Raw genomic sequence first — 27,988 nt, forward strand, 5'->3', positions numbered from 1 at the left:
AACTCCAGGGTTGGAAGGGGAGAGGCAGGAGACGGTGGCAAAGGCTGTTCCAGCAGAGAGAAGAGCGCAGGGCAGCGGCGCCCTGGGACAGCAGGCAAGGGTGGGCACCCAAGGGCATGGGAGGGACGCTGCGTACTCCCTCCCCCGCAGCTCCGCACCAGCTGGGCCAGGACCGGAAGCTCATTAGCATGCCTCAGTGCACATGCGCTCTCCTGCCAAGACCTTGGCCCAGATCCGGATCTGTGGGGACAAACCTGTAGTCTCCTGGGGCCTAGGAAGACCTTGGAGGGAACACAGGGCCCCACGGCATCTATCTGGGTCCCCAGCCACTCTCCTGCAGACCCACGGGTGACAGAGAGAGCTCTTCCATCAGCTGGTTCACTTCCCAAATGGCCGCAGTGGCTAGAGCTGGGTTGGTCCAAAACCAGGGCCCCAGAGCTTATTCCAGGTCTCCCATGTAGGTGGCAACAGGGATCCAAACACTTGGGCCATCCTCCACTGCTTTCCCATGCCATGCTGGGGCACAAGGGGAGCAGCTGGGATGCAAGGTGCTGGCGTTGCACCCCGCGGGCCCCCGATCATCCTCCCTGACTGTCTTGATCTCTTCTCTCACCCATAACACTGTCTTCATGCATCACAGTCCCCTGCTAGGACACCAGCTCCCAAGAGAATCTGCCTGCTTGTTCACAGCCACACCTGTGGTGCCCAGGCCAGCTCCTGGATGGCCTCACGTGGTGGCTGATGACAGGGACAGAGAACTGTGTCACAAGGCGGCTTTGTTCAAACATCATAGCACGTGCTGTGGGCCAGCATCCATGCCGGCCGTGGTGCCGGGCTGTCGCTGTGGAATGAGCAAGGTGGCATGCACTGCCTTGAACCTAGCAGGTGGTTCCAGGTACCGCCCGGACACACCCATTCTGTTATTTGCTGAGTGTTTTTCTCCAGGTTGCTTTATCCCTGGACATTGGTTGTTTCAAAAAGAAACTTGCATACCACCACTGGATAAAGTGCCAAGCTTCCTTCTGGAAGTTCTGATCCCATGGAGAAGTGAAACTAAGAAGTTGGCAGCTCTGGGACTAGCGTTGTGGCATAGTGAGTTGGGCCGCCACCTGCAGTGCCAGAATCCCATATGATTATGGTTCAAGTTCCAGCTGCCTGGCCTCTGACCCAGCTCCCTCCCAGTGCACCTGGGAAGGCAGCAGGACATGACCCTCGTGCTTGGGCCCGTGTCACACGCATGGCAGGCCTGGATGGAGCTCCAGGTTCCTGGTTTCATTTGGTCCAGCTCCAACCATTGCAAGAACTCTTTCAAATAAGTAAATAAATCTTTAAAAAAACAAAATCCACAACTGTTCAGCGTAGCCATCCACCATGCTGCAGCATTGGAAACCATGTCTCCTGCAGCTGTGCCCAGGCTGCTTTGGAGTGGCCTAAGGTGAGTGCGTGAACAAGTGCACCCCTCCCCGGGTGTGCAGACCCCGGGTTCAAGCAAGACATGGAGAAGCCCCCAGGCCCCTTCCCCCGCCTTCCTCTGGCAGCCACCGCAGCGTGCTAACCGCAGAGGCCCAGCTGGTCCAGTTCTGTGAAGGGCCTCGTACCACATGTGTCCATGCCAGGTTGAGGAGGGCAGCCGCGTTCTTGGGTACAGTTTTGGGCGTGTCTCGTGACTCAGGGTCCCCGTTGCACATCAAGATGCATAGTGCTGTGTAGCCGCTTTTTGCTGGAGAACATTCCTTTGGTTTCTGGTGACTTGCTGTTGAGTGCCACCATGAGCATATCCCACGTGTGCCAGGTGAGTGGTGAATGCTGGTCTGTTAGGTAAATGCCAAGATTCTTTTTCTTTTCCTGTTAAGAATTGTTTATTTATTTTTATCAGGAAGTCAGATATACAGAGAGGAAGAGAGACAGAGAGAGGAAGATCTTCTATCTGATGATTCACTCCCCACATGGCCGCTCCTGCCGAAGCTGAGCCAGTCTGAAGCCAGGAGCCCTGACCCTCTTCCAGGTCCCCCACACGGGTGCAGGGTCCCAAGACTTTGGGCCATCCTCCAGTGCTTTCCCAGGCCACAAGCAGGGAGCTGGATCAGAAGTAGAAGAGCTAGGGCATGCTCTGGCAGCCATATGGGATGCTGACACTTGCAGGTGGAGGATCAGCCAGTTGAGCTATTGCACTGGCCCCTTAGTACCACGATTCTATTTACAGTTAGAGGATACGACCGTTTTCAGCCCGAGAGGTCTCTGTGGTGGGGGGCTGGCGCGCCCTCTCCCTAGCAGGCTGTACAGGTCCCAGGCACCCCATAGCCCCATCCATGCCGAGCGTTGCCCTTTGTTTTAAATACCTGCCAGACACCAGGGAGTCCACAAACTTGAATGGGAAGATTGATTCTCGTACCCTGACACTTAGCCTTGGCTTTCAGGAGGAGTGTGGGCCACAAGCCCACAGGGTGTCACCCGTGGGGGCCCATGCTGCTGTTAATTGTGGCGGTGGCTGCTGGCCCATTCTCTGATACTGTCACTTAGCCTGGCAGCACTCACTCTGCACGGCCTTGCCTCTGGTAGCTGAAATTTGCAGAGGACACGTGACTGCACCCCAGCTTCTACTGACACTTGGATGGTCATGGCTTAAACAGTGACTTTTCCCTTCTGTGTGGTGTTATTGTGTGTGTGAAACATTGGAGAAGTGGATACAGGCTCCACGGCTCCACTGTTTTAAGTCAGTTGGTGGCTTCAAAAGGAGTAGGGGATGTGTTTTGCCTAGCAACATGGCGACCAGCCAGGCTGCCACCTCCTGGGTTCAGTACCCAGCTCTGGCTTCTGCCTGCAGCTTCGGCCCAGTGCCAGCCGCTGAGGGCAATCCGGGCAGGAAGCAGCAGGTGGGGGCTCTCTCTCCGTCTGCCTCTCTGATACATCAAGCGGTGGTCTCCTCGGCCAAGCGCTGGGGCTCCCACCGGCTTCCATCTCCCGCGCCTCCCCTCCTGCCCGCAGCTTTCTTCGGGAAATACCTGAACGAGTACAACGGCTCGTACGTGCCGCCCGGCTGGAAGGAGTGGGTCGGCCTGCTGAAGAACTCACGCTTCTACAACTACACGCTCTGCCGCAACGGCGTGAAGGAGCGGCACGGCTTCGACTACTCCAAGGTGAGCCGGGGGTGCGAGCCCGACCACCCAGGTTCTGACCGTGACCATGACCTCTGCTTCCAGGGGGTTTTCTTCTCCTGGGGAGCAGTGCCTGGTCCCCGGGAGTCTGGCTAGTCGACATCTTGTTGAAGCAGTGTGAGCCATGGCTTTGCACCCAGCACCCAGCTGGGCCACGACCAAGCTCCTGCAGCAAGGGCCATTAGAGATGAAGCTGCCGGCGCTGAGCAGGCACCAGCTCCCTACCCTGTGGTTGGTCTTAAATGCCAGGTGGGATCGCCAAGTGGGCTGTGCCACGCACTGAGGCCGTTGGCACTCCCAGCCCAGAACCTGTATTCCATACTTTGCGTTGTCTCCCTCTTTAAATCTCACGCCGCTCTTCCGGTGGACAGATCACCTGAGAAAGGTTTACCTTGAGGAGGAAATGGGTGAGGAGCTCCAGCAGTGACAGTGTCAGGCATGGCTGCATCTGGGCACTCACAAGTTGTCTCTCACTCTGGGTTCTGGCTTCCATTCTGTCCCCACCCCTCCTCCTGGGGGCAGGGACCCTGTCCAACACCCACCTAGCCCCCTGCCTGGCTGCAGACAGCGCATCCCCCACCCAGCGAGTCTCATTGGGTGACTGGGTCTGTCCCCTGACTCTCCCTGGCCTGCCTGCAAGTCGCATGCTGTCCTTGGTGAGTCAGAGGAGGGGATGGCCAGGGCCCTGCCCTGCAACGTGGGCCAAGAGCAGAGCCTGAGTGAAAACAGGGAACTCCTGGTGTGAGAAGGCGGACAGTGCTGCAGCCCGCCCCTCCTGGGGGCGCCGGCGAGCCAGGGGTCCCTCCCGCCTTTGCAGTGGTCAAGGCTGGTGGCTGCTTTGTGTCTAACTGGCAGACATGACAGTGCCCACCTGGCCTCGCCCCCAAGTCTCCCCCCCCAACCCCGGTGACTCAGTCCCAGCTTCGCAGTGGGGTCAACCCCAGGACTCCAGGCTGGAGCGAATCCCTGATGCTGCTGCGTGTCCGCCCCAGAGTGGGCAAGTTCCCTGAGTCTCCTAAAAACCCCCCACTTGCTTCCTTTTTCAAATTCCTCTGCACGGCTGGGCCTTGCCCACCAACAGTCCCAGGATCATGGCCTGGGGGTCCTCTTGCTGCTGCTTGCCCGGTTCCCTGCTGTACTCACATCGCCCCCCAGGACAACCCCAAGCATTCCTGGCCGCCTAGTCACCAGGTGTCGGGGGACAGAGAGGAGAGGCTGGGCAGTCAGAGCTGGCAAGTGCCCACCACACTCGTTGCCTGCCCCAGCAGGAGGCGGCGCGGGGAGGAAGCTGTGGTCTCTGCCCCCGTCCTCTCCAAGGCCCTCAAAGGCTTCTGTCCCAGTTACTGGTCTTCACTTATTCGTTGGTGAAATCCATCTCCCCATCTGTAAAGTGGGTATAATCTACTTTTCGAAGTTGTTGTGAAGATCACTGGAGAACCCATGTTGATTATGGGGTGGTACTGGGGTCAGGGCAAGGTGCGGGGGGCAGGCTCTGACCAGGTACTTTCTCTCCTGGTTAAGTACTGACACCACCACCTGGGAGTGGAAGGCAGATGGACACAGGAGATCCGGGTCCACCAAGGCAGACTGTGGAGCTGGGATTTGAACCCAGTTTTGCCTAACCCCAGGGCCCTCTGCCCAAGCTACGGCTGCTTCCTGAAGGGCTGTGACTCTGTAAGCTTGCAATGGGAAACTCCACCTGGACAAGCCAGCGCCCAGAAGAGGCAGCCCCGGCCACATTCCTGGCTGACCACCCTAGAGGGGTGGGCCAGGGGGCTGCCCTGGGGCACAGGTGGCCTCTCCTCCCCAACCCAGCCCTGGCAGCTGGAAGATTCAGTCCAGACTTAGGGTAGGAAATGTCTGTAATCCTGAAAGGCAGGAGACTGATGTGGGGGAGGCCGCTGTCACAGGCAAGGTCAGACCAGACATAAACGCTGCCCTCCCAGGACAAAAAGCGTGTTCCCTCCCGGATGCACCTGTGGGCACTGGGCTGCTGCCGGCACCTCAGCCAGCTGTGGTCTCCTTCCCAGGCCTCCATCGGCCACTCTGATGCCCCACTCCCTGCGTTGCAGGCACCCACAAATGCTTGTTAAGCACGTGCCAAATGAGTCCTTTGCACCTGCAAATGCCAAGACCAGGCAGGGGGGTGGAAGGGAGGTGGGAGGCAGGGCAGCCAGGGGAGGAGCACCGGCCGGTCCTGGAGCACAGACACACATTGCAGCCCTCACTGCTTCCTCCTTCCAGAGCAATCCTGTCGCTAAATGACAGCTTGCAGGGGACAGGTGCCTTTGCCCAGAGCCACAGGCGAGCAGGTCTCCCTACATTCCTGCAGTCTTGGGGAGCACTGTTAGCGCTGTAGACCCTCCTGTCGACCCTCAGAGACAGATGGGATAACTGCTCTGCCCACCACACACACGAAACACCCACCAGGACGTCCAATGCCAGAGCTCAATGCGTAGCCCATACCCTCCCACGCATGGTCCTTCCTTTTTGTGTCTCAGCCATGCACCATGGGGGGCTCCCAAAACCCACTGAAAGGGGAACACTAAAGTAAGTTTATTTTGATGCAAAATATTTTGAAATCCACCTGCTCAAGAGGGTTTGAAAACTCATAAAAAATGTGTTATGAATCAATGATTTCAGAATGTTTGCACCAAAACACAAACTTGCCTCTTTTTTTTTTTAAAGGGGGCGGGAGAGGTTATTTATTTTTACTTCAAAGCAGATTGTTTAGAGGGAGAGAAGAGAGAAATTCTTCCATGTAGCGGTTCACTCCCCCACACGGCCCCAACAGCCAGAACAGAGCTGATCTGAAGCCAGAAGCTTCTTCCAGGTCTCCCACATGGGTACAGGGTCCCAAGGCCTTGGGCCATCCTCTGCTGCCCTCCCAGGCCGCAAGCAGGGAGCTGCATGGGAAATGGAGCAACCGGGATGCGAACCAGCGCCCATATGAGATGCTGGTGCCACAGGCTAGAGCCACCCTGGCAGCATGAGTTCAAGTTCAGATAGGAAAGATGCATTGGTCCTAAGCAGTAACCATCCTTCCCCATCTTTCCTACTGGCCCGAGGCAGCAACATCCTTTTCTGTCTTATTTATTTACTTTTATTTATTTGAAAGGCAGAGTGAGAGACACAAACTGCTCTCTACTGATTCATCCCCCCCCCCCTTGTCCGTAGCAGCCGGGGCTGGGCCAGGCTGAAGCCAGCAGCCAGGAGTTCGTCTGGGTCCCCCACAGGAACCCACGTTCTTGAGCCGTCACCTGCTCCCTCCCAGGCGGCCATGAGCAGGAAGCCGGTCGGGAGCAGAGCGGGGATGTTAGCCAAAGCACTCTGGAGGGGCAGGTGCCCCAAGCAGTGTCACTGGTTTTTGTTATTTTATGAAGGCCGGGTTGCAAGGGGAGGGAGGGCGAGCCTGGTACGCCCTGTGCCCTGACACAGGTGCGGCCCCTCACCGGTTCCCTGCTCTCCTGCCCCCAGGATTACCTCACAGACCTCATCACCAATGACAGCGTGAGCTTCTTCCGCACATCCAAGAAGATGTACCCGCACCGGCCCGTGCTCATGGTCATCAGCCACGCAGCCCCCCACGGCCCCGAGGACTCGGCCCCGCAGTACTCGCACCTCTTCCCCAACGCATCCCAGCACATGTGAGTCAGCTGCCTGCCTGGCAGGCCCACGGGGTGGCCCGGGGTGGAGGACCAAGCTGCAGGACAGGTCTCCTTGGCTGGTGACCCCGAGGAAACTGAGGCATGGAGAGGCAAGGGTGCCTACCTGAGAACCAGTGTTTGACTCCAGCCTCCCATCCCTTCTCCTCCTGCCAGCTGGCTGGCACATCTTTCTGGAAAAGTCTCTCACTTTTCTCTGCCTCCAGCCACCTCCAGCTTAGCAGGGATGCTTGGCAGCCCTCGCTGTGACATTCCTGGGCTGCAAGGACAGGGCAATTTGGAGTCTGCCTGAATATTCAGGGTGTTTAATTTTCATTACAGTCAGAATGCATTGCCCTCCTCACCCTGCGGCTGTAATTACTTTCTGACAGCGCCCGCCCGAGGGGTTGCGGGGGGAGGCAGAGGCAGTGCAGTAACCTCCTGCTCCCTGGTCTTTAGGGACCAGGATGTGACAGGAAATGATGAACCGTGCGTGCGTTGTTCCAGCCTGCAGTGCTGCCTCCCACAGCTCCCTGCCTGCCTCCCCCAGCAGTCCCAGCCCCTCCCCTGCCCAGGCTCCCACCCCTGGTACAGCTGGCAGGTGTCCTGTCCTGGGCTTTACTGGGCATATGGGAGCACCTGCCCACTTCCTGCTGTACCATCCCCCACCCCAGCCACTCCACTCCCAACCCCAGGGCCCATCGCCTTGCCCCCTGCACAGATACGGGCACGTGGGCACAGACATGTGAATGTGCATAAGGACACGGGAACGTGACAGCACACGCAACCATGCACGCCAGCACTTGAAAACCTACACACAGACTCACACAAAGGCACACATGGGTTATCTCCCCAGCTGTCCCCACCGCAGGGCCCAGGGCAGGGGGTGCCATCCTGCAGGTCCCCGATGGCTGCTCTGAGGGCCCTGGGCAGGGGGTGCCGTCCTGCAGGTCCCCGACAGCTGCTCTGAGGGCTCTGGGCAGCCAGTTTTGCATTATTTGGTCTCAAAATCCTCCCAGAGGTTTCCCCAGGGAAGGGCAGCAGAAAGCAGTGTCCCCTCACTGTCTCGGCGTGGGGTGTTGGGGAGATGCCGGTCTAACTCAGGTTCAGGGACCCTTGCTACAAGTTGACCCCCAAGGCCTGCAGCCAGCTCCCATCTCCTGCCACAGCTTGCTTGGGGACATGGAGGGCGCCAGGGGAGGTTGGCTCATTCCAGAACCATCTGTATGTGGGTCAGGCCCTGGGCCAGTAAGCCAGTGCAGGGAAGGCCCCTGGTTCTAGAAATCCTAAGAAAGAAGCAGGGCCTGGAAGGATCTAGCCACGGGAGGCGGAGGGGCAGAAAGCACAGTCCAGAAGGCGCCTGGAGGCTGTGACTCACTCCTGCCTCGCACAGCAGCCTGCTCGGAGGCCAGCATGGCAGTTGGCCTCCGCCCAAGGCTGCAAGGTCATGCTCAGGATTCCTGCCCTCAGAGCAGGAAGGTGTTGGAGTTCCAGTGGCCCAACACTCCACACCTACTAGGGGTATCACTAGGGGACCCCCAAACCAGGTCCTCTCTCCCAGCTTGCAGAAAGCCACTTACCAGCACGGGGGAGGTGCAAGGAAGGTGTTTGTTGTGAAATGGCCAGGGGTGCGCCCATGGGTCTGGGAGCTGCCTGCAGGCAGCAGTTGAGTTCTGGGCTTTCCCTGCACAGATCACCCCAGGACCTTTCCGGCCATCAGGGCTCTGACTTGTCTTGAGCCTGGAGATTAGAACCTTGTAGGGCCGGCTGGGTCACTCACTCAAGTCCGCGAATTCCTCTTGATGGAGGTCTGTACGCAGGATGGCGGAACAAGCGGCCGTCTCCGAAAAGGCCATCTTGCACTCCAGTCCATCCCCACAGCCTCCTGTCCCTTTAAGCCTCCTGTTAAACTGCTCCATCTCTGAGCAAGGCAAACTCAACCTTTGTTTTCAGCTTGGCTGGGGGAAGGCTCAAGGGGCACCTGGCCCCAGGCTCCAGAGTCGCCCCCATCACCTCCAGATGGGGTTCAGTCAGCCTGCCCTACGTGCATAAGCTAAAGTGACAAAAGGTTCTTATGGCTTCAGAGGGAGCTATCTTTCCTGGAATCATCTGGAAGGTTCCAAGGCCCCGAACCAAGCTCAGCTGTGTTTCTGCTGCATAATCTTGCAGCAGGTGTGTCTCGGTCAAAGTTTTGCACTTGTGATATAAGTGCCAGACAGGCCCTGGATGTAGGATAAGATGGCCTTGGTGACCGCATACCTGCTAGGGCCACAGCTCTGCCTCTAGGAAGTGACCGCCTCGTTTCCCGCCTCCAGGCAGCAGCTGTCAGCACCATGGTGCACATTAGTCAAGATGACAGACGGTCACCGCTCAGATGAGGTGATAGTTCGCTGTTTATCGATTGCTGCGGATGGTCGTCACCACCACAGCCGCAGTCAGGTGTCCACTGACTCCATCACTCATTCTCCGAGATCCTGGGCAGGTCCCTGAATGTCTCTGGAGCAAGGTCGTGATGACGAAGTTAGAACGTGGCATGTCCCCGACTTGCTCAGCAGCTGCCCTCTAGACTTTGCCCTTACAGGCATAAACTGTCAGCTACAGCATCTTTAAATCCAGAGTCTAGTGTGAGGGGCTCTTCTGTAGCCCCACCTCAACCCCTGTGAGAGCCACCTGCCGCCTCCCAGAGGGAGTTGGGAAGCACCCAGGAGAGCAGGCTTGGGCGCTGGGCGGTGGCAGGGTGTGCACCTGAGCCAGTCTCAGACAGGTGTCGGAGAAACACCTCTGACCTTGTGGCCAGTCATTAACCCTGCACCTCCTGCAGGCCTCGCTGTGGAGAGAAGCTGGGGCACCCTGGAGCAGGGTCACTGCCCCTGTCCCCTCTGGGTTGCAACAGGTGATGGGGTGAGCTGTGCCCTCTCGGCTCCACCTGGGGCAGAGGAGTGTTGGCGGGGGTGCTGGAGTGCTGGGCCCTGCCCCTGTGGCCTGACCACCCTGTGTGTGTGTGTGTACCTGCCTCCCACCAGCACGCCGAGCTACAACTACGCCCCCAACCCAGACAAGCACTGGATCATGCGTTACACAGGCCCCATGAAGCCCATCCACATGGAGTTCACCAACGTGCTGCAGCGGAAGCGCCTACAGACGCTCATGTCTGTGGATGACTCCATGGAGACGGTAGGCACCTCCTCCTGCTCCCCGCTGCCCACCTCCAGGAGCTGGGCTGAGCTGGCCCGAGGCAAGGCCAAGGCGCCGTCTCATCCTGGGGAGGCGCTCCACGCAGTCCAAGCACAAACCACAGCCTCCCACATCCGCACAGCCCTGTGGACACAAGGCTCCTCTGTGGGTGTTTATGTGTACATGTTCTCAGCATTTATTTATTTGCTTGATGAGCAGAAAGAGGGTTCGCATCCACTGGCTCACTCCCCTGAACACCCACAGCAGTCAGGGCCAAGATGGGGTGGGAGCCCGGAGCCAGGGACTCAAGGGCCCAACAACTTGAACCAACACCTGCTGCCTTCTGCGCTCCATATTGGCAGGAAATTGAAAGTCAGGAGCAGAGGCAGGACTTGAACCCAGGCCCCCCAGCATGGGATGTGGAGTCCCACGCAGAGGCGTAACTGCCACCCCTCTGGCCATCCCCATGTGCATTTTGCTAACAGCTTCATTGAGACTTAATGTACCCACCGTGCAACCCACCCAGCTCAAGCGTGCACCTCCTGTACTCACATCACATCCTCTTCTCCGTGCAGTGCTAGGCCTAGACCAGTAGTGTCCCCCACCCAGGGACCTACCATTCTGCACGTTCCACGCCAGTGCAGCTGCCCACTGAGAGGCCTGTGGCACTCCCTGCTGTCTCGAGGTGGTTCTAGAGTGTGGCCTGTGGTAGGATCCAGCCCTGCTTATTGCTGAACAGCGTTCTGGCACATGGACACGGGTGGCACACTGCTTATCCATGTACGGCGGTCACAGTTGTGCTCATGCAGCCACCCAGTGTGGGTCCCACACTCTGAGCACCACGGGGACCAGCACCCCCTTCCTTGAGGCTGTGCCCTGGGGACCCTGACCCCAGCTGCCTGTTCACGTACACTCCGGGAGGCAGCAGGTGCTGGCTCAAGTCCTTGAGTCCCTGCGACCTGCTGTGAGACCTGGGTTGGGTTCCCGGCTCCTGGCTTCAGCCTGGCCCACCCTGGATCTCATGGGCAATAAAGATTTATTTGTATTTCTTTGGATAGGCAGATTTGCAGACAAAAGGAGATCTGCAGGTTCACTCCCCAATTGGCTGCAACAGTCAGAGCCGAGCCAATCCAAAGCCAGGAGCCGGGGGGTTCCGCTGGGTCTCCCACGCAGGTGCAGGGTCCCAAGGCTTTGGACCATCCTCCACTGCTTTCTCAGGCCATAAACAAGAAGCTGGATGGGAGACAAGCAGCCAGGATATGAACCAGTGCCCATATGGGATTCCAGTTCATGCTAGGTGAAGATTTTAGCCGCTAGGCTACTATTCCAGGCCCTCAAATATAATTTTTTAAAGATGTAAACTTTCTCCCTAAGATTATATATACATGTATTTGAAAGGCAGAATCCCAGAGACAGAGAAACAGATGAGTCTACAGATGGCTGAGGGGGCCAGGCCCATCCGGAGCCGGGAGCTTCCTCCAGGTCTCACCCCGGCCCATGTTGCAGATTTACAATATGCTGCTCGAGACAGGCGAGCTGGACAACACCTACCTCGTGTACACCGCCGACCATGGCTACCACATCGGCCAGTTCGGCCTGGTCAAGGGCAAGTCCATGCCCTATGAGTTCGACATCCGAGTGCCGTTCTACGTGCGGGGCCCCAACGTGGAGGCTGGCTCACTGTAAGTGCCCCGCCCTGCACCCGCAGCCTATTCCGGACTGCCCGGGGCGGACCCTCCCACGTGTGACCGAACTCTGTGGAGCAGCGTGTGCCACTGGGAGTGGCACACGCCTGGGCAAGGGCTGCCGGCCAGAAAACCCAGGAGCCTAGGGTGTGTGGGGGTGTGTGTGGAATTCAGTTCTGGGCGTGGGCAGTTGTCAGGCCCAGGTGGAGGGTTATTGCTGACATGAGCTGAGCCGGCTCCCCCGCCTAGCCTCGCCCTGGCACCACGTGGGCCGCTCCCCTTGGGCTCCCCTTGGCACCTGCAGTGTCAGTGCCAGGGGGCAGAAGGGAGCAGCAGCCACGGCTGTTGTAAGAGCAGGTGGAATGGGGTTTCCGGAAGGCAGAGCGATTGCTGTTAAGGGCATGAGCAGGGAGTACCTGGAGCTGGCAGGGGCTCACTCCTGACTGCCCTGGCACAGAGGGCCTCTTCTCTCACATGTACCTGTGGCCCTGGGAGCCGAGTGTGGGCTGAGCTCGTCCCGTGGCTTCTGTGTCCCCGCCAGCAGGGTGCTGCAATCACCCTTGTGACCTGTGCCTGGACTAAGCGCTTGGCGGCCATGTCACTTGCCCAAGTTCTTACTGAACAAGGTGCAGTTACAGCCCTGATTGATAGAGGACCCGGACACGTGCAGGGGTTTGGCTGCCCAGGGCCACATGGTAAGGGAAGGAAGGCTAGTGGGTTTCACCCACTGTGCCACACCACGTGCTGCTCTGGGATCACTCCCTGGGGACAGAGACAATCCGAGCTACTGAGGACGCCCTGAGTATGGCCACTGTGGTGTGGCCTGTGTTGGAGGCTGTGCTATGGTTTCTAGGACCCTGGCCTACACCCCACACAGACGAGGGGGAGCTACTGGGTGTCTGAGAGCTGGCAGTGGCGATCCCTCAGCAGATACTTCTCAAGGACCTGCTGTATGTTGCAAGCATGCCAGTGCTGGGGCTGCAGCAGTGGCCTTGGCATTGGCCTTCCTACAGCATGGACTCTGTCGGTAGCCACGGAAAGGGAGTCTGGGAAGGGCTTCACACATGCGTCCCTGTGCTGCAGAACGTGTGGTCTCACAGGGCGGCGTGTATGGGTGTCTGCTGCCCAGGCACCCAGGCACCCAGGCCGTCTTGCCTGGAAGCACCCTGGGTAGGGGTAGGGCAGGTGCAAGCTGAGCACATGACGCCCACAGCTGGTCTCACCTGCTGCCCTCGGGCATCCCTGCCAGGGTGGGTGTGTGGTGGCTTCTAAACCAGCCATGTTCCTGTGATTGCTGTGAGTCAGGGGGCCACTTTGAGGGACACAGGGGAGAACCTTCAAGACACAGGAACCAGCAAGAGGTTCTGAGTCCGGGCTGTGCCAGGCCTGTCTGGGCTCAGTAAGGGGGCTGCTGTTGGTCTCGGAGGCCCCAGAGGATCTGTTAAGGTCAGGGTGAGGTGGGGAGGACAGGCAGGCCTAATTGCCTGGCCTGTGCTCTGTCCCGTCAGGCAGGAGCACCCAGGGCAGAGCTGGGGGTGGCAGGTGTCCTCCGGGGGCAGCCCCTCTCTGCAGCTGTTCCTCTCCGAAGCAGGGCTGGGTGCCCCCCTCCCCTAGCTACCACTGCCCAGAGAGCCAAGTGTTTCCCCTCTTCTGCCTCCCCAGGAACCCCCACATCGTCCTCAACATCGACCTGGCCCCCACCATCCTGGACATCGCGGGCCTGGATATCCCCGCAGACATGGACGGGAAATCCATCCTCAAACTGCTGGACACCGAGCGGCCGGGGAACCGGTGAGGGGTGGCGGATGCCCGGTCGCGGGAGGATGCCCGGTCGCGGGAGGTCAGGCTGCCACTGCCCAGGTCCTCCCCTAGCCCCACCTGCCATCAGAGAAGGGTGCCCTGCTCCAGGACACCGTGAGCACTCCCCACGGGCAGGCAGTCCTTCCTGCTCTGGAGCTGCGCCAGGTGGGGGGTCTGGCGGTCAGTCATGGTGGTCCTCGGGGTTCAGTGAGGTGGGCAGCATTATCAGCCATAGTTCATTGTATTTCAGCTCTTTGGAAGGCAGAGGGCCGGTGTGGGGGCACGGCCCATTAAGCTGCTGCCTTTGAGGGCACATCTCACGTGAGCTCTGGTCAGACCCCCACTTCTGATCCAGCTCCCTGCTAACAGCCCTTCGGCTTGTCCCACCTCTGACTATCTCAGCCATTTGGGGAATGAACTGGTGACAGAAGAGCTCTTTTTCTATCACTCTACCTTTTCAAATAAGTAAGACAATCCCTAAAAAGAGTCCAAACGAGATCAAGTCTACTGGTTTACTCTCCAAGTGCTCCCAACAAGCAGAGCCCGGCCAGGTCAAGGCCAGCAGCCTGGAACTCCACCTGGGTCTTCCTGTGGGTGGCGGGGACCCAGGTCCTTGGGCCATCGTCTGCTGCCCCCCAGGACACACAGCAGGAAGCCAGATCTGAAGTAGAACTGAGACTGGAGCCCCAGCACCCCAAGCTGTGCCACACCGCCCATGTAGTGTCTTTTGGGAACTTCCGGAATTGGAGTCCCAGAGATGGGACCATCTTGACCGGTCTGGGCGTGGCTCTGGGAAGGCAGACCCCCATGTGCCTGGCAGTGACAACCAGGTGGGCTGAATCAGGGCAGAATGGGAAGTTGGAACCATGGCTACTGTGTGGCCACAGCAACACCTGGCGGCCAGCGCCGTAACTGTTCCCGACTTCTGGCTTCCAGGCGCCGGGTCCGCCTCTGGCTGCACCTCTTGCGGCCGTGGCCTCCTCCAGGACCCAGGCTGTGTGTCTGCACAGGTGACTGCCCTGAGGGGCCCTGCCTCCAGATAGCCTCCCCACCCAGTCATGAGGCCCGTGGATGGGTATGGAGGACACTAGTGGGAGTTGGGACCCTTGGAGCTGGTGGGGTGCAGGCCATGGCGGCATCTTTCTCAGCCCGTGAGTCTCCCCTAACTCCCATCCCTGGGGCGTGGCAGCGCTGCAAGGGCCTGCGGGATCACAGAGCAGAAGACCGGTCCCCAGACAGCTGCTGTGTGCAGTGTCGACCACCAGGGGGTGCCGTGGCCCTGCTGCAGACACCGAGATGCCCTAGGTGCTGGTGGCTAAGAGCTGGATGTGTGCTTTCTGCAGGTTTCACTTGAAGAAGAAAATGAGGGTTTGGCGGGACTCCTTTCTAGTCGAAAGGGGGTGAGTGCCAGGTTCTGGGGGTGCAGATTTAAGTGGCCCCATATCCCAGGGCATCAGAGATGTCACCACATGAGGGTGGCAAGGACAAGGGTACTGCGTCCTAAGCCCCAGCCACGAGTGAAGCCCACGTGCTTTCCCTGTGGGTGGGTGGGAGTCCGTGTGCGGGCCACGTGTACACACCTGCGTGGCCCCCCCAGCTGCACAGCAGCTTCCCTGGGTCCTAGACTCCTTACCGTCATGTGCTGCCTCGGTAGCACCCGGTCTCTAAGTTGGACTGGGGTCAGGCTGCACCTGCACCCCACCAGGGAGGATGCACCCGTCAGCAGGCTCCAAAGCGAGCTTCGCACCTGCTGTCCCGTCCCCCCCTCCCCCCCAGCAAACTGTTGCACAAGCGTGACAGCGACAAGGTCGATGCCCAGGAGGAGAACTTCCTGCCCAGGTACCAGCGCGTGAAGGACCTGTGCCAGCGCGCTGAGTACCAGACGGCGTGTGAGCAGCTGGGGCAGGTGAGACGTGCTGCCACCCTCCCACCCGTGCCCTGGGGCCTCCAAGGGCAGCCGAGGCCAGTGCCCACCGCCCACTTATGTGTGCAGCAGTGGGAAGGGCGGCAGAGGCAGGAAGTGTGGGTCACCTGGCCTGGGCACAGGCACACAGGGGGGCAGGGTGAGTGGGGCCTGGCAGAGAAGGGAGGGAATAAGCCAGGGCTGGGGTGGCTCAGGGCAGGCCCTTCCACCTGTCTGTGCTGACTCGGGGCACACCCCGGATATCGCACACGAGGGAGCAGATCTGGGTCTTGTCCGATTGGTAGGTGGAGCAGGTGCAGAAGGCAGGGCTCAGAATCCTGCTGCTGGGAGCTATAGCTTGGGGGAGAAAGCGGTTAACAGGAGAGGGAGTTAAAAAGTGCTCCTGTTGGGTTTTTGGACTGGAGCAACAGGTGGCGTGCACCTCAACCGCATGCACTTGTCTGGTCCTGGGGATGTGGGTTTTCATGAAGGTAACGCTGGAGCAGAGAACCAGAGGGGCCTCCAGCTGCGCTAGACACAAGGGGCAGCCTGGGCGAGGGTGCTGCGGATTTCAGGGGAGGGCCAGGGCCTGGGTGTGGGCACCCGGAACTGGCCAACATGCAGCTGAGCCCGCTGTGTCCCACAGAAGTGGCAGTGTGTGGAGGACGCCACGGGCAGGCTGAAGCTGCACAAGTGCAAGGGCCCCATGCGCTTCGGCGGCGGTGGCGGCGGCAGGGCGCTCTCCAACCTTGTGCCCAAGTACTACGGGCAGGGCAGCGAGACCTGCACCTGCGACAGTGGTGGGGACTACAAGCTCAGCCTGGCCGGACGCCACAAGAAGTTCTTCAAGAAGAGTAAGTGTGGAGGCCTGGGCGTGGTGGGTGGTACAGTAGAGCCAAGTGCCCAAAAAGATGCCCCATTACTCCATCGCCAGGGCCACAGCCAAAGTTTGCACCAGCCGCCCACGCCAGCATGGGCAGCAAGCAGTAGACAAGATGTGAAGTTGGCTAATGGCCTGGGGCATGCTGGGAAGATCAGCGAGGGTCTCTTTTGGGGGACAGGCATGGGCTGGACCCCCTGCACACAGACAGGGTGGTAACAGGAGACCCTGAGAGAGGTGAGGTGTGACTTGTGTTCAGAGCCTCGGCCATGGCTGGCCAGGGGGGTGTGAGCTCCCACAAGCTGGAGTTCGACCCCGGTGTTCCCCATGGGTGGCAAAGCCGACTGCCTGAGCCAGCACCACTAGCTGCCTGGGTGCACGTTCACAGAGCTGGAACTCAAACCCAGCTCCCAGCAGTACCATGCGGGGGTCAGGGGTGGTGGTGCTGTGGGTTAAGCTGCTGCCTGGGAGACCCACATCACAGTGCTTGGATGCAGAGGCTGCTGATTGGCGTGGCCCATTTCCCTTCCCCTGGCTGAACTGGAGGCGTGAGTTCTTTGTCTTCACGGCATTGAACACCCTTACGGGGTGACTGGAAGTTTAGGAAGTTGCGTTGAGCAGTGCTAAGAGTGGTCAGTCACCACCAGAGCCCCAGCGCTTGCAAAGCCGACCCTCTGAGCGCCCCCATGCCAGCCTGCGCCTTTTGCTTCCCTGGCGAAGTTAAGGCCCCCCCATAGAGACCTCCCAGCAGGGGAGCCACACAGCATCTGCTCTGATGACCCGTTCTCTGCCTGCTGTGGCCCCTGTGATCCACACAACATCCGCCCCAAGGGCCCGAGGAGTGAAGACGGCTCTGCCGCCCACCTCCAGGCAGCCCTGCTTGGTCGCCCTCTAGTGGTCACCTGGGACGCAGCCGAAGCCTAGGCTTCCCTGGCTGCCAGCCCTAATGGGCCAGACTGAAACAGGAAGTTGGCAGTGTTTTATAACAGGAAGAGGGCAGAGCTGGCAGGACCCACTACGCTGCAGGCTTCTGCCCACCCTAGCCCTGTGGAGCCTGGGCCACAAGACAGCTCTCCTGTTCATTTTTGCTTTTGAATATTTTGCTTTTGAATATTTATTTCAAAGGTAGTTACGAAGCAAGAGGCAGAGCTCTTCCATTTGCTGGCTCGCTCTCCAGATGGCCGTACAGTGAACCCAGGAACCAGCTGATCCTGGATCCCCCACATGGCACCAGTTAGATGCATAACCTGGGCACTGTGATGTGAGAATGCCTGTCCTAACATTGCCTTGGAAGTCCCCTCTCTCAAGACCTTTGCACCCTCACTCCAATGCCCACGTGTGTGTGAAACAAGCCTTTCTCTTCCCCAGCACTGGCACCCACAGCCGTGTGTCTCGGACAGCTCCCATGCGAGGCCTCGGGCCACGGGTAACCACCCTGCACTTTGCCCAAGGCTTCATCCCCTTAAGGGCTGAGTGTCTTACCGTGGTCTGGACTTGTCGTAGCTGCCTCATCTGGGGGCAGGTGCCTGTGGTGGAGGACCTGCCTGGAGACACCAACCAGCCCATCCCAGCCCCCCTAACCAGACTCTCGCTCCCACACAGAGTACAAGGCCAGCTACACACGCAGTCGCTCCATCCGCTCTGTGCCCATTGAGGTGGATGGCAAGGTGTACCATGTGGGCCTGGCTGGCACCTCCCAGCCCCGCAACCTCACCAAGAGGCACTGGCCAGGGGCTCCCGAGGAACAGGACGACAAGGACGGGGGGGACTTCAGTGGCACCGGCGGCCTTCCAGACTACTCATCCCCCAATCCCATCAAAGTGACACATCGGTGAGTGCAGGCAGAGGTCGGGGCTGAGGGGCACAGTGGGCGCTGGTGCCAGCTGCCCACACCTCTCTGGCCCTGGACACATCCCCCTGAGAGCCGCGCGTGTCCCATCTCTCGAGCAGGTGCTATATCCTAGAAAACGATACAGTCCAGTGCGACCTGGACCTGTACAAGTCCCTGCAGGCGTGGAAGGATCACAAGCTGCACATTGACCACGAGGTGAGCAGGTGGGGGCTCAGCGAGCACCCCGTGGGGGGCCACGGTATCCCAGCACCCCTGGCGAGATGCCTGTATTACGGCTTGTCCTTGGCACAAGCCTAGGGGGACGGGGGAGCTCTCGGTGGGCAGGACAGTCCTGCTCCTTCGCTGGAGCCTGGTGTGAGGAGAGGGGGCTTCCTTCGGCAGAGGGAGCCTCGGCGGCGGGTCCTGCTGCTCCCGCTGCTGCCACCACCAAGCTCAGGCGGTGAGGCCAACTGCGGCTCTCTCAGACCATGGCTGCCTCGCCCGCCTGGCCTCGGCCGTTTCAAGGCTGCCTCTCTTGCTCCCCTCCTCAGATCGAAACCCTGCAGAACAAAATAAAGAACCTGCGGGAAGTCCGAGGCCACCTGAAGAAGAAGCGGCCGGAGGAATGCGACTGCCCCAAGATCAGGTGAGGAGGCGGCAGGGCCCTGGGTGCTCTGGGTTACTCTTCTGCCCCCTGCCTCTTGGCCTTGGATGAACCAAGGACAGTACCGAGTTATACCCCCAGCCAGCTGGGCCTGCAGCACCCACGCGAGGTGGCAGAGCTGCCCTGATGGCCCTTCCGGAAGCTACCCCCAGGGCTCGAGGCCCACTAAACATCTGAGTCTGCAGCAGCTCTGTCCAGCAGCACCTGAGCCAGTGCTGGAGCTGGGCTTCTGGAAAAGCCTGCATGCCCCTGCCTCACCTAGTGCTGTCCTCACCATGCTCGGGGTGGACAGGTGGAAGGGACGCCACCTAAGCCACACCTGGCCCTGGCCTCATCTTCCCCAGCAGGGGACACCCCACTTGACCTAGAAGAGCCCATCAAGCAGGCCGCCCTACCCCATTTGCATGGTGGGGTGTCCGGGGGACCCCAGCTGGCCCTGCAAGGGACTGAGACCTGGGCTGGGCATCTGTTTCAGCTACCACAACCAGCACAAAGGCCGCCTCAAGCACAAGGGCTCCAGCCTGCATCCTTTCAGGTAAGAGAGAGCTGTGTCAAGATGCAGACGCCCCTGAGGCCACTGCTGTGACAAGCAAAGCCGAGCCCTAGCCCCCTGCCATAGCAGTGTGGCTGCCCTGGGCGCCTGAGCAGGTCTCCATGCGCCCCCTTGTGGCAAGATGCAGACAAGTCCAGGAGCGAGCAGGGGCAGGACTCGGGAAGGAGGGGGGATGAGTGGGGTCCCAGGAGCCACCCCCTTCTGACCTGCTGCCGCCTCAGGGTCCAACACAGGCCACAGGCAGCGAAGAGACCCCGTTCTGGGCCCGGCGCTGCCTGGACCAGCAGTGGCGAACCCTGGATGGCTGTGCCAGTGCTCTAGGGCCAAGGGAAACACACAGGTGCGGATTACTGAGGCCCCAGGCCTGCACCCCATGTGCCCCCAGGAAGGGACTGCAGGAGAAGGACAAGGTGTGGCTGCTGCGGGAACAGAAACGCAAGAAGAAGCTGCGCAAGCTGCTCAAGCGCCTGCAGAACAATGATACATGCAGCATGCCTGGTCTTACATGCTTCACCCACGACAACCAGCACTGGCAGACGGCCCCACTGTGGACGTGTGAGCAAGCCCGGGCAGGGAAGGGCGGCCTGGGACCCCAAGGGCCATGGGAGTTCAGGGAGGGAGGTCGCTCAGGGGCACTTCCCAATGTCTGGGATCCGCGGTGCTTGTCCACGCCAGCACTTGGCATTCGAGGAGCTGGCGGCGGGGGGGGGAGGGGGAGTAGGGATGGCATTCCTGGCAGCCACGGCCATGTCCTGCTGGCACACTCCTTGGCAGTGGGGCCCTTCTGCGCCTGCACCAGCGCCAACAACAACACGTACTGGTGCTTGAGGACCATCAATGAGACCCACAACTTCCTCTTCTGTGAATTCGCCACGGGCTTCCTCGAGTACTTCGACCTCAACACCGACCCCTACCAGGTACACACGGCAGCAGAGATGGGGGCGGAGGCGGAGGGTACCACCAGCACGTGCTGCACCCCTGAGGAGGTGACGGTGCTTTTCCCACGTCGTCCCACCGAGTCTCCCAAGAGTCAGGAAGCCATGGAGAACTGCCCAGGGCACACGTGGGGAACACAGGAGCCCCAACAGAGCGACTGGGACACGTGAGGCGTAAGGGAGGCAGTTTCTGTCATGTAGCCTTGGGGCCGTCTATCCTTCCACCCTTAAAGAAAAACCTGAATTTTAAGAAGACTTTACATTTTTAAAAGAACATTGAGGAAGGGAGAGAAGGCATCTTCACCAGCTGGTTCACTCCCCTCATGGCTCCCTTAGGCAGGTCTAGCCCAGGCCAAAGCCAGCAGGGAGCTGGATCAAAGCAACAGGGGGTAGGACTCGACCCAGCACCCCAGGATGGTATGTCTGTGTCAGAGGCAGCTTCACCCTGTGTGTGCCATGCCAGCCCATGCCTAGAACCTTTCCTGCATGAGCTGTGCATTGCCAGTGTCTGCCGATCCACTGCTCTGGTCGCCATACAGGCGGCCTACCTTCCTACTCAGGGGTCAGCCCTGTTACCAAAAAGGCTAGCAGAGGAAATAGTTGGGTCCATCACCAGGAGCTCCCAGACCTGTCCTTCCAACCAAGGCTAGGAAGGGAAGCTACCTGGCCAGTGCCTTGCAAGGAAGTACGCTGATGTGATTTTTGTTTTGTTTTTCTCTTTCATCCCCCAAATGGTTGTAATGGCCAGTGCTGAGCCTGGGACTCCACCTGGGTCTCCCACATGGCTGGTAGGGCCCCAAGCACTTGAGCCGTCTGCTGCTGCCTTCCCAGGTGCGTTAGCAGGGAGCTGGATCGGCAGCAGAGCAGCCAGCACTCAAGCAGTACTCGCAGGGAAAAGGCTTAACCCCGTGACCGGAGCACTGGCCCCCATAGACACGATCTAGTGGGTCTGGAAATGGAAACATCCTCACCTCCTCAAACGCTCCCCCTTGTGGCTACAGTAGAGGTCGGGGAGCAGACCCCACCTCCCCAGCACCTGCATGCCAGAGGTGTGGGAGTTGGGATGGGAGCCCCCGTCTCATCTCCTTGGCCACCTTCTTCCCACTCAGCTGATGAACGCCGTCAACACCCTGGACAGGGATGTGCTTAACCAGCTCCACGTGCAGCTCATGGAGCTGAGGGGGTGCAAGGGCTCCAAGCAGTGCAACCCCCGCACCCGGAACATGGACCTAGGTGAGCAGCCACCCCGGGCCAGGGCAGGGGCTGAGGGAAGCATGGGAGACAGGAGGTGTAATCCTGTGAGGAGCCATGAAGGCCACAGTGGGGCTGAGATTCTGTCCTTTGAGGGCCTCGGGAACTGGGAGGGCCTGGGCAGTGAGATGGTCTCCACCTGGAAGGGACATCCCAGTGGCTTCATGGGCGAGGGGATTGTAGGGACACAGCTGGGAGCAGGGAGGGTGGAAAATGAAGTCCACAGAATGTGGGGTGAGGGAACCTTGAGCCAGTTGGACAGTGCTAAGATAAGGATGCCAACTAGGTATTTTAAGACTGCCTTTTGCACCCCCACCCTTTGTGAGAAAGGGAGAAGTGCCCTCTTAACTGGGCACAGCAAGCACAGAGGGAGCAGCCAAGGCAGACCCGGGGCCCCTGTCCCTCCCCCAGGAGGGTATCTCTGGTCAACAGAGCACCAAGTGACTTGGGAGGAAGGACGCAGCCGTTGCTGTCAGTCTGAGTCAAGAGGAGAGAGACGTGGCCTTACTGTTCTCTGGGAACTGGGGTGACCCCGGCTTCTCAGTGGACCCTAACCTGCACCTGTCAAGGGCCCCCTTGGTGATCAGAACGGCCGGGAATTGAGCAGTGCACCAGTGCCAAGGGCTCTAGATGCCTACGCTAAGGCCCGGACAGCCCTGACAGCCCTGACAGCTGACCTTCATTATGGACAAGTACAGCGAGCTCACTGGGCAGGCTCCAAAAACCCATGCACTCGACCCCGCCCATTCCCCATGGGACCTTCCCGAGGACCCAGCCACAGTGGCATCTCCATTCTGCCTGCCTTTCCCAGGGCCCTTGGCTTCCAGGATCGTGGTGAAAGCCTTCAGGAGGCTTTCTGGGTTGGTGGGATTTGTTCATTGAACAGGTAGTTTGTGACTGGTCTCAACTCTTCTTTTTCTACTTACTTCCTCCTCTAGGACTCAAAGATGGAGGCAGCTATGAACAATACAGGTACTGCGTTTTGTCCTTTGCCCCTAGGGAAAGCGCCATCCCAGCCCACCCTGCTGCTCCACGCAGGACGGCTGGCACCCGGGATACCTTGTGTGTGTAGCTCTTTGGGAACGGCTCTCTTGGTGATAACATTCCTTTTCTTTTTGACACTTGGAAATGTAGGCAGTTTCAGCGTCGAAAGTGGCCAGACATGAGGAGGCCTTCCTCCAAATCGCTGTGAGTTGAGGGACGGTTCGCGGGTTGCTTTTCTTGTGCATGTCCTTGCCCGCTGCCTTGCTGTTCCCACAGTGACAGAGGCGGCAGGCCTGGAAGATGGAGACACCCAGGAGACACGTGTCATGCTTGCCACGCATACTCCCGGGCTATCACCAAAGAGGCGACAAGCCCTTCAGTATCAGAATGGCCAAACGAGGCTGCAGATGGCAAAGGGCGTGCTGGGCCACATGCTTAGCGGTACAACCCAGCCTCGTTCAATGGCATCCAGAAAGCCCGACCCACACCCCCACGGCACTGCTTCCTAACTGCAAGCAGCAAGGCAGGGGTTGGCGTGGGGGACCCTCAGCGACGACCGTGGTAACCTCACTGGTCCTGTAGAGCTGACGGGGACCTTGGGGAAATGGGGTCTTCTGGCTTCACTGAGGAAGCTCAGAGACGCAGACAGGCGAAGAGAATTTACCTGTAGTCACGTGTGAGCTGCCATGCCTGGGCCTCTCCCTGCTTTCTGGGTGTGCATGGTGAGTTCTTTAGCTGCTAACATCAGACCAGCTCCTCTGGGGCCTGCCGTCTCCTTCCACCTTCCCCTGGACCAGAAGCCAAGGTCAGCAGGTGGTAGCAGGGCCCCTGGCAGAGCCTCCTGCCCTGAGGGAGTGAGCGTCCTTGCAGCGTGTTTTGTTCCACAGGGGACAGCTGTGGGAAGGCTGGGAAGGTTAAGCCGAGCTGCAGACGGACCTCCAGAACCAAGAGGCCTCGCCTGGGTGCACACAGTGAGAGCCCTCGAGTGACTTCAGCAGGCCGGGACTGCGGGCCATGAGGCCCGCGACACACAGCCCGCTTGTGGGATGCCCGGCGGGAGTGGAGCGCCTCGGGAAACCCACTCGTGTCCCTGCTTTTGCTTTGAAGGATTATACCTCACCAGCCGCACAGAACGCATTTCCTGCCAGAAAGTCACCACTAACCGTCCCGGGAGGCTCGTGAGGGAGAACACAGACAGCCTCTTGGAAACTCCCCAGGGGTGAAAGTCACTGGAAATTTTCTGAATCTAGGGGAGAGACAACCGTTTTTAAAATGCTCGTATTATTCTGATTCGTCACACAGAAGGGACTCGGCGGCAGCAGGACTGGGGCGCGTTGCCGATGCTACGGACAGCGAGCCCCGTGTCAACAGCATCCAAGAGGGGGACCGAGCTGACCGAGCGCGCCCCGGCTGCCGCTGTGGACATGGACTTGGCTGTATATACGGGACTACTGATGTGTAACCCACACGGGAACACAGAGGAATCTAATAAGAAATCCCGGTTTTCCAGAGTGCTGTGCAAATAAACGCCCTGTGGCCAGTTGTCAGAGAAAACCCCTTGCCACTGTGAGCTTTGTGTTACCGCACAGACCCCATGCCCTGCGGCCCCTGTTAGCCCAGAACTGTCTGTGAAGGTATGCAAAGAGATGAAGGTGCTGGTCTGCCCCATTGTAAATCATATTTGTAATGAAGTTTTGCCCTACAGTGTTCAAAACCCCAGCCAATGGCCAGCGCTTAAATATGAAGAAACGTTTGACTTTTTGTTAATTCCCAGGAGTGTTCTGCTGTGTTTGTTTTGTAAAGATTCAAGATACTAGCCACAAGTACCTTTTCCCAAAGGAGATACTTCCTAAAATGTAGGACACTTCAAGAAACCACACAGGTAAGTGCGCCGAGGTGGCTCTGTGTACGACAGCGGCCGGAACCTTGAATGCGAGACAGCATGGAGGCTTTGGCCATGACCGGCTCGGTGTACTCACCAACTGGGAAGTCCTTCCGTTTCATAACAACAGTTCTAGCTTTTGCAGTGTCCCAAACAAGCTAGGCTTCCTGGCAACAGTTGCCAAGGGTTTTGTTCCTGGGGGTGGCTGGGGGTGGAAAGGGGTGTTATTTTCTTTCACTCCCCAAATGTACAGAGGCTGGACCAGGCTCAACGCCAGGAGCCAAGAATTCCACCAGGCCCTGTGAGAGCTGGTGTGGGGGGCCAGGGCAAGGACTCAAGCTGGGCGCTCCCACAGTGCCCCAGCCACCTGTCCAAATGCTGCACAAACTGCCACCATGACCTGAAATAGGCTTCTTTAACCTCTTTTACAAAACAAAACAAAAACAAGCTGGCAGACTCCAACGTTAAATAGAAACCTTTATTTACAGTCACATCTAAAATGGCCAGCGAAGCACTCACAGCTCAGGGGACCTTCTGGAGTCATCTCTCGTGGTCTCAGGGGTCTGAGGGATGAAAGGATTCTAAAGCAGTGCTTAATGTAAACTCGACTGAAACACAATTCATTCTTAATACTCTAAATCAATTCCTGAGAATTGAGATATTGCTCTAGGCCTGACATTTCCATCATGAAGCGGCCACATGCTGCCCGCTGCTGCAGTGACCCTGCGGCTGAAAGCCACTCACGCTGCTTGGGGACGCTGCCCCAAGCTTCTGCACAGGCAAGGGTGACGGGCAATCCGTCTCATTTCTTTCCAGCTGCTTCCGTCTAGCTGCGAGGGCAGGAGCCGGCTCTCGTCAGCTGAGCCTGCCTCTCCACTCTCCCCCTGCAGACAGTAAACGCTGAGTCTAAGCAGGACTGTGTATTGATATTTACACCTTTTGATCCAGATGCGATTTAAAGAGTGGCATTAATATGAACATTAGTGCCGCTTCTGTTTTTGTAAAAGAAAAAACATGTATGTGTTATATCATTTTGATCTTCATAAAATATATTTTAAATTTATATATCTTTGGATTCAGCAAAACAAAAAAAAAAAGGTAGGTACTGGAAATATCCCACATTTCTAAAAGCAGATGAAAAGCGGACTTGTCCTGGTCATTCAGAGAGATACCTAGGTTTGCGCAGGGGTGAGGAAAGGGTGGAGAGAGGCCGGCAGCAGGAGTACAAAGAGCATCATCCAAAACAGATAAAAGGGCAAGAAAGATTAAAAAACTAAATGTCTCAAAGATGGCACTGATCAAAAGAGAATCAAAATCTTGAGTTTGCACCAATAGGATGAATAGGTAGAAAATATAAACACTTGTAATAAATTTAAATTGTCCCTCATATAAAAAGGAGGTGAGCCCAGAGCCAGGCCTGAGGGAGGAGGGCAGGCGGCGAGCTCCTGCTGGGTTCTGAGTTCTGTCGGAGTACAGAACACATCCGACACGGCTGGTCAGGACAGGCTCGTCCTCTGCGCTACCTGAACCCCGCAGACAGGAGAAGGGGTCACCGGAAAAGTACAATGAGGGGAAGTTTATGCACTTATAATCCCAACTTTATTTTTAACACCAGTGGAGAAGGGGTAGGAGACTCAAAATGCTCTATACACTTGGGAAAAAAACAAAGTGCCCCCTCGTGGTGGCTCTGGGAACATCAGGGCCAATGTTCTTCCCAATCAAGCCATCTTACCCCCCTTCCTTCAGACATTTACAAAGACTGGCTGAAGGTGTGAAAAACAACTGTAAAAAAATTATTGTAGTATTACTATAGTATTGCTAGAAAATTATGCCGATGCTGGCAGAGATCTTTGAAATTCATAAATATTCCAAAAACCCAGCTCTATGAATTGGTTTTGAACCTAATTAATCCTAATAAAAGAATTAAAACTTGATTTTCCCCCTGCTCCTAAGTCAGTTTGCAGGTGTCGGGGGGAAAGGCAGCTGCAGGAGACGGGGTAAACTGGAGAGGGGGTGTACAGGATCCAGACCCCGGCAGACCACATTTAGGGACACTACTCATAACTCGCGGGCACGTCACGACCACGTCGTGCGAGCAGAAGGGCAGGAAGTACGCCCAAGCTTACACTCCTGGGAACTCACGTGGGATCCGGGTCCTAGCAACCAAAATCCTCCCAGAATGGATGAAAAGACAACTTAATTAAAAAGAATTGCTACTGTTTCATTTATGGACTAATAAAAAGCCAGATTTCTTTTAAATCAAACTGCTTGTTTTTGATTCCTGATTTTTAAAAAGAATTTATCTCCACATATCCGTTCTTTCCTCCTAAATTAATAAAAGTGCTTGGTTTTGGCAGAAGATTTTTTTTTCTTTTTAATTTAAAATGCCTACATCTTAAGCAAATGATCTTTTAGAAGCATTTAGAGTGTGAGATGGAAAGGGGCGAGGCCTCAAAGGCTGGAGGAGGCAGAGCTGCCGGCCGCTGTCCCCGCCCACGCCACACAGTTGAGGGCAGGGCTCTTGTGTTGGCAGCCCACCGCACTGAGCTACTGAAATCAGCAATGTTAAATATTTATCTTCACAAACTCTGTAAAAATGAGTTGTTGTGATTAAAAAAAAAAAGGTATATACATATTTTACATAATACAATATCTTAAAGGTCATATTTACAAAAAAAAAAACTATTCACAGAAACACTGCAAAATTCTGATTCAGAATGCAGTACCTGGCCTTGAGTTTCACAAGTTTATTTTCAAAAAGCATTATTGCTCTACCATATAGGCAAAGGGTGACACTAGTATTTAAAGAAAAAAATCATAGTTCTTGTCCAACAGATTAGACAAAAACCAGGAATGTGGTTCACTCCTCAAGACCTCAAGAATATTGCATTTATCCTTACGTTTTAAATAAAGTGCACTCGGCTGCACGCTAGCATGTAAAACTTTTGCTACTGCTGCAATTAAATACTGTCGTCTCATTTTCCCTTCTGCAAAGCCATCTGACATGAGTGACAATCCCTAGAGGTGAAGCATTACAGAACGTGGGGACACACCGAAATCTCCGTCAGGGACTGAGTGTTCGCCACCAGCAGCTAAGGACACGAGTAGGGAAAGCCAATTCCAAGGGAAGTGCTCAGTAGGGACGAACACACAGGAGGAGTGCGACTGTGTTCTTGGTCCAACACTGCTCTCAGTCTCTCGATGTCCTCGGGCCACCTACATAGTACTATCTGAAAGACTTTGGCTATCAAGGCAGAAAGAAGTGACACGAGGGAATTTTGCGATCAGTGACACCTCATATCTCCAGAGTCGCATCCCTGGGAGGAGTGACGCCAGACACGCTCGTCCTCTGGACACCAGGACACAGGCAGACACTGCGCTTCAGCTTAGAAGTCCATCCACCTCGGACATCGCTTGCAACGCCCTGGACGGAAACCACAGGGACACTCCAAACGACTCCCTCCCGACGGTCCCTGCACAGGGTCACCTGACAGTGACCTCAGAGGACCTGGTCCACAGACGTCAGCAATATTTCTGTTAGCAATCAGAGAGAACAAGAACAAAACAAGCTGTCAGCATGACACACACACACACACACACAAAATCCCTTTGTCTCCAATGAAGGCTTACACCCAGGCTCTGGCTTA

At 57.5% G+C, this 27,988-nt stretch overlaps 2 protein-coding genes across 9 annotated transcripts in view; one reads left to right on the plus strand and one right to left on the minus strand.

The window, feature by feature from the left end:
• The window catches only part of SULF2 (sulfatase 2), a 63,698-nt gene extending 39,690 nt beyond the window's left edge, over window positions 1–24,008 (plus strand). The window contains exons 3-20 of one of the 7 annotated variants that reach the window (XM_040981357.1): window positions 2,986–3,137; window positions 6,633–6,802; window positions 9,823–9,973; window positions 11,480–11,655; window positions 13,321–13,449; window positions 14,802–14,858; window positions 15,235–15,364; window positions 16,008–16,215; window positions 17,844–18,072; window positions 18,192–18,288; window positions 18,624–18,718; window positions 19,212–19,271; window positions 19,675–19,844; window positions 20,064–20,206; window positions 21,334–21,457; window positions 22,414–22,447; window positions 22,610–22,663; window positions 23,347–24,008. In XM_040981357.1, coding sequence (XP_040837291.1) covers window positions 2,986–3,137; window positions 6,633–6,802; window positions 9,823–9,973; window positions 11,480–11,655; window positions 13,321–13,449; window positions 14,802–14,858; window positions 15,235–15,364; window positions 16,008–16,215; window positions 17,844–18,072; window positions 18,192–18,288; window positions 18,624–18,718; window positions 19,212–19,271; window positions 19,675–19,844; window positions 20,064–20,206; window positions 21,334–21,457; window positions 22,414–22,447; window positions 22,610–22,663; window positions 23,347–23,377 — 2,210 coding nt within the window. In that variant the 3' untranslated portion in view covers window positions 23,378–24,008. Of the gene's footprint in view, window positions 1–2,985; window positions 3,138–6,632; window positions 6,803–9,822; window positions 9,974–11,479; window positions 11,656–13,320; window positions 13,450–14,801; window positions 14,859–15,234; window positions 15,365–16,007; window positions 16,216–17,843; window positions 18,073–18,188; window positions 18,289–18,623; window positions 18,719–19,211; window positions 19,272–19,674; window positions 19,845–20,063; window positions 20,207–21,333; window positions 21,458–22,413; window positions 22,448–22,609; window positions 22,791–23,346 lie in introns of those variants that run through there. The other 6 variants (XM_040981358.1, XM_040981356.1, XM_040981359.1 and 3 more) reach the window with 6 other exon arrangements.
• A 792-nt stretch (window positions 24,009–24,800) lies between these two features.
• Window positions 24,801–27,988, minus strand: part of NCOA3 (nuclear receptor coactivator 3) — a 43,335-nt gene continuing 40,147 nt past the window's right edge. For both annotated transcript variants that reach the window (XM_040981355.1, XM_040981354.1), the window contains exon 22: window positions 24,801–27,875. In XM_040981355.1, coding sequence (XP_040837289.1) covers window positions 27,864–27,875 — 12 coding nt within the window. In that variant the 3' untranslated portion in view covers window positions 24,801–27,863. The remainder of the gene's footprint in view (window positions 27,876–27,988) is intronic.

The sequence above is a fragment of the Ochotona curzoniae genome, unplaced genomic scaffold (assembly GCF_017591425.1).
Source record: "Ochotona curzoniae isolate NIBS_2020 unplaced genomic scaffold, NIBS_Ocur_1.0 contig_3520, whole genome shotgun sequence".
Lineage (NCBI taxonomy): Eukaryota > Metazoa > Chordata > Mammalia > Lagomorpha > Ochotonidae > Ochotona > Ochotona curzoniae.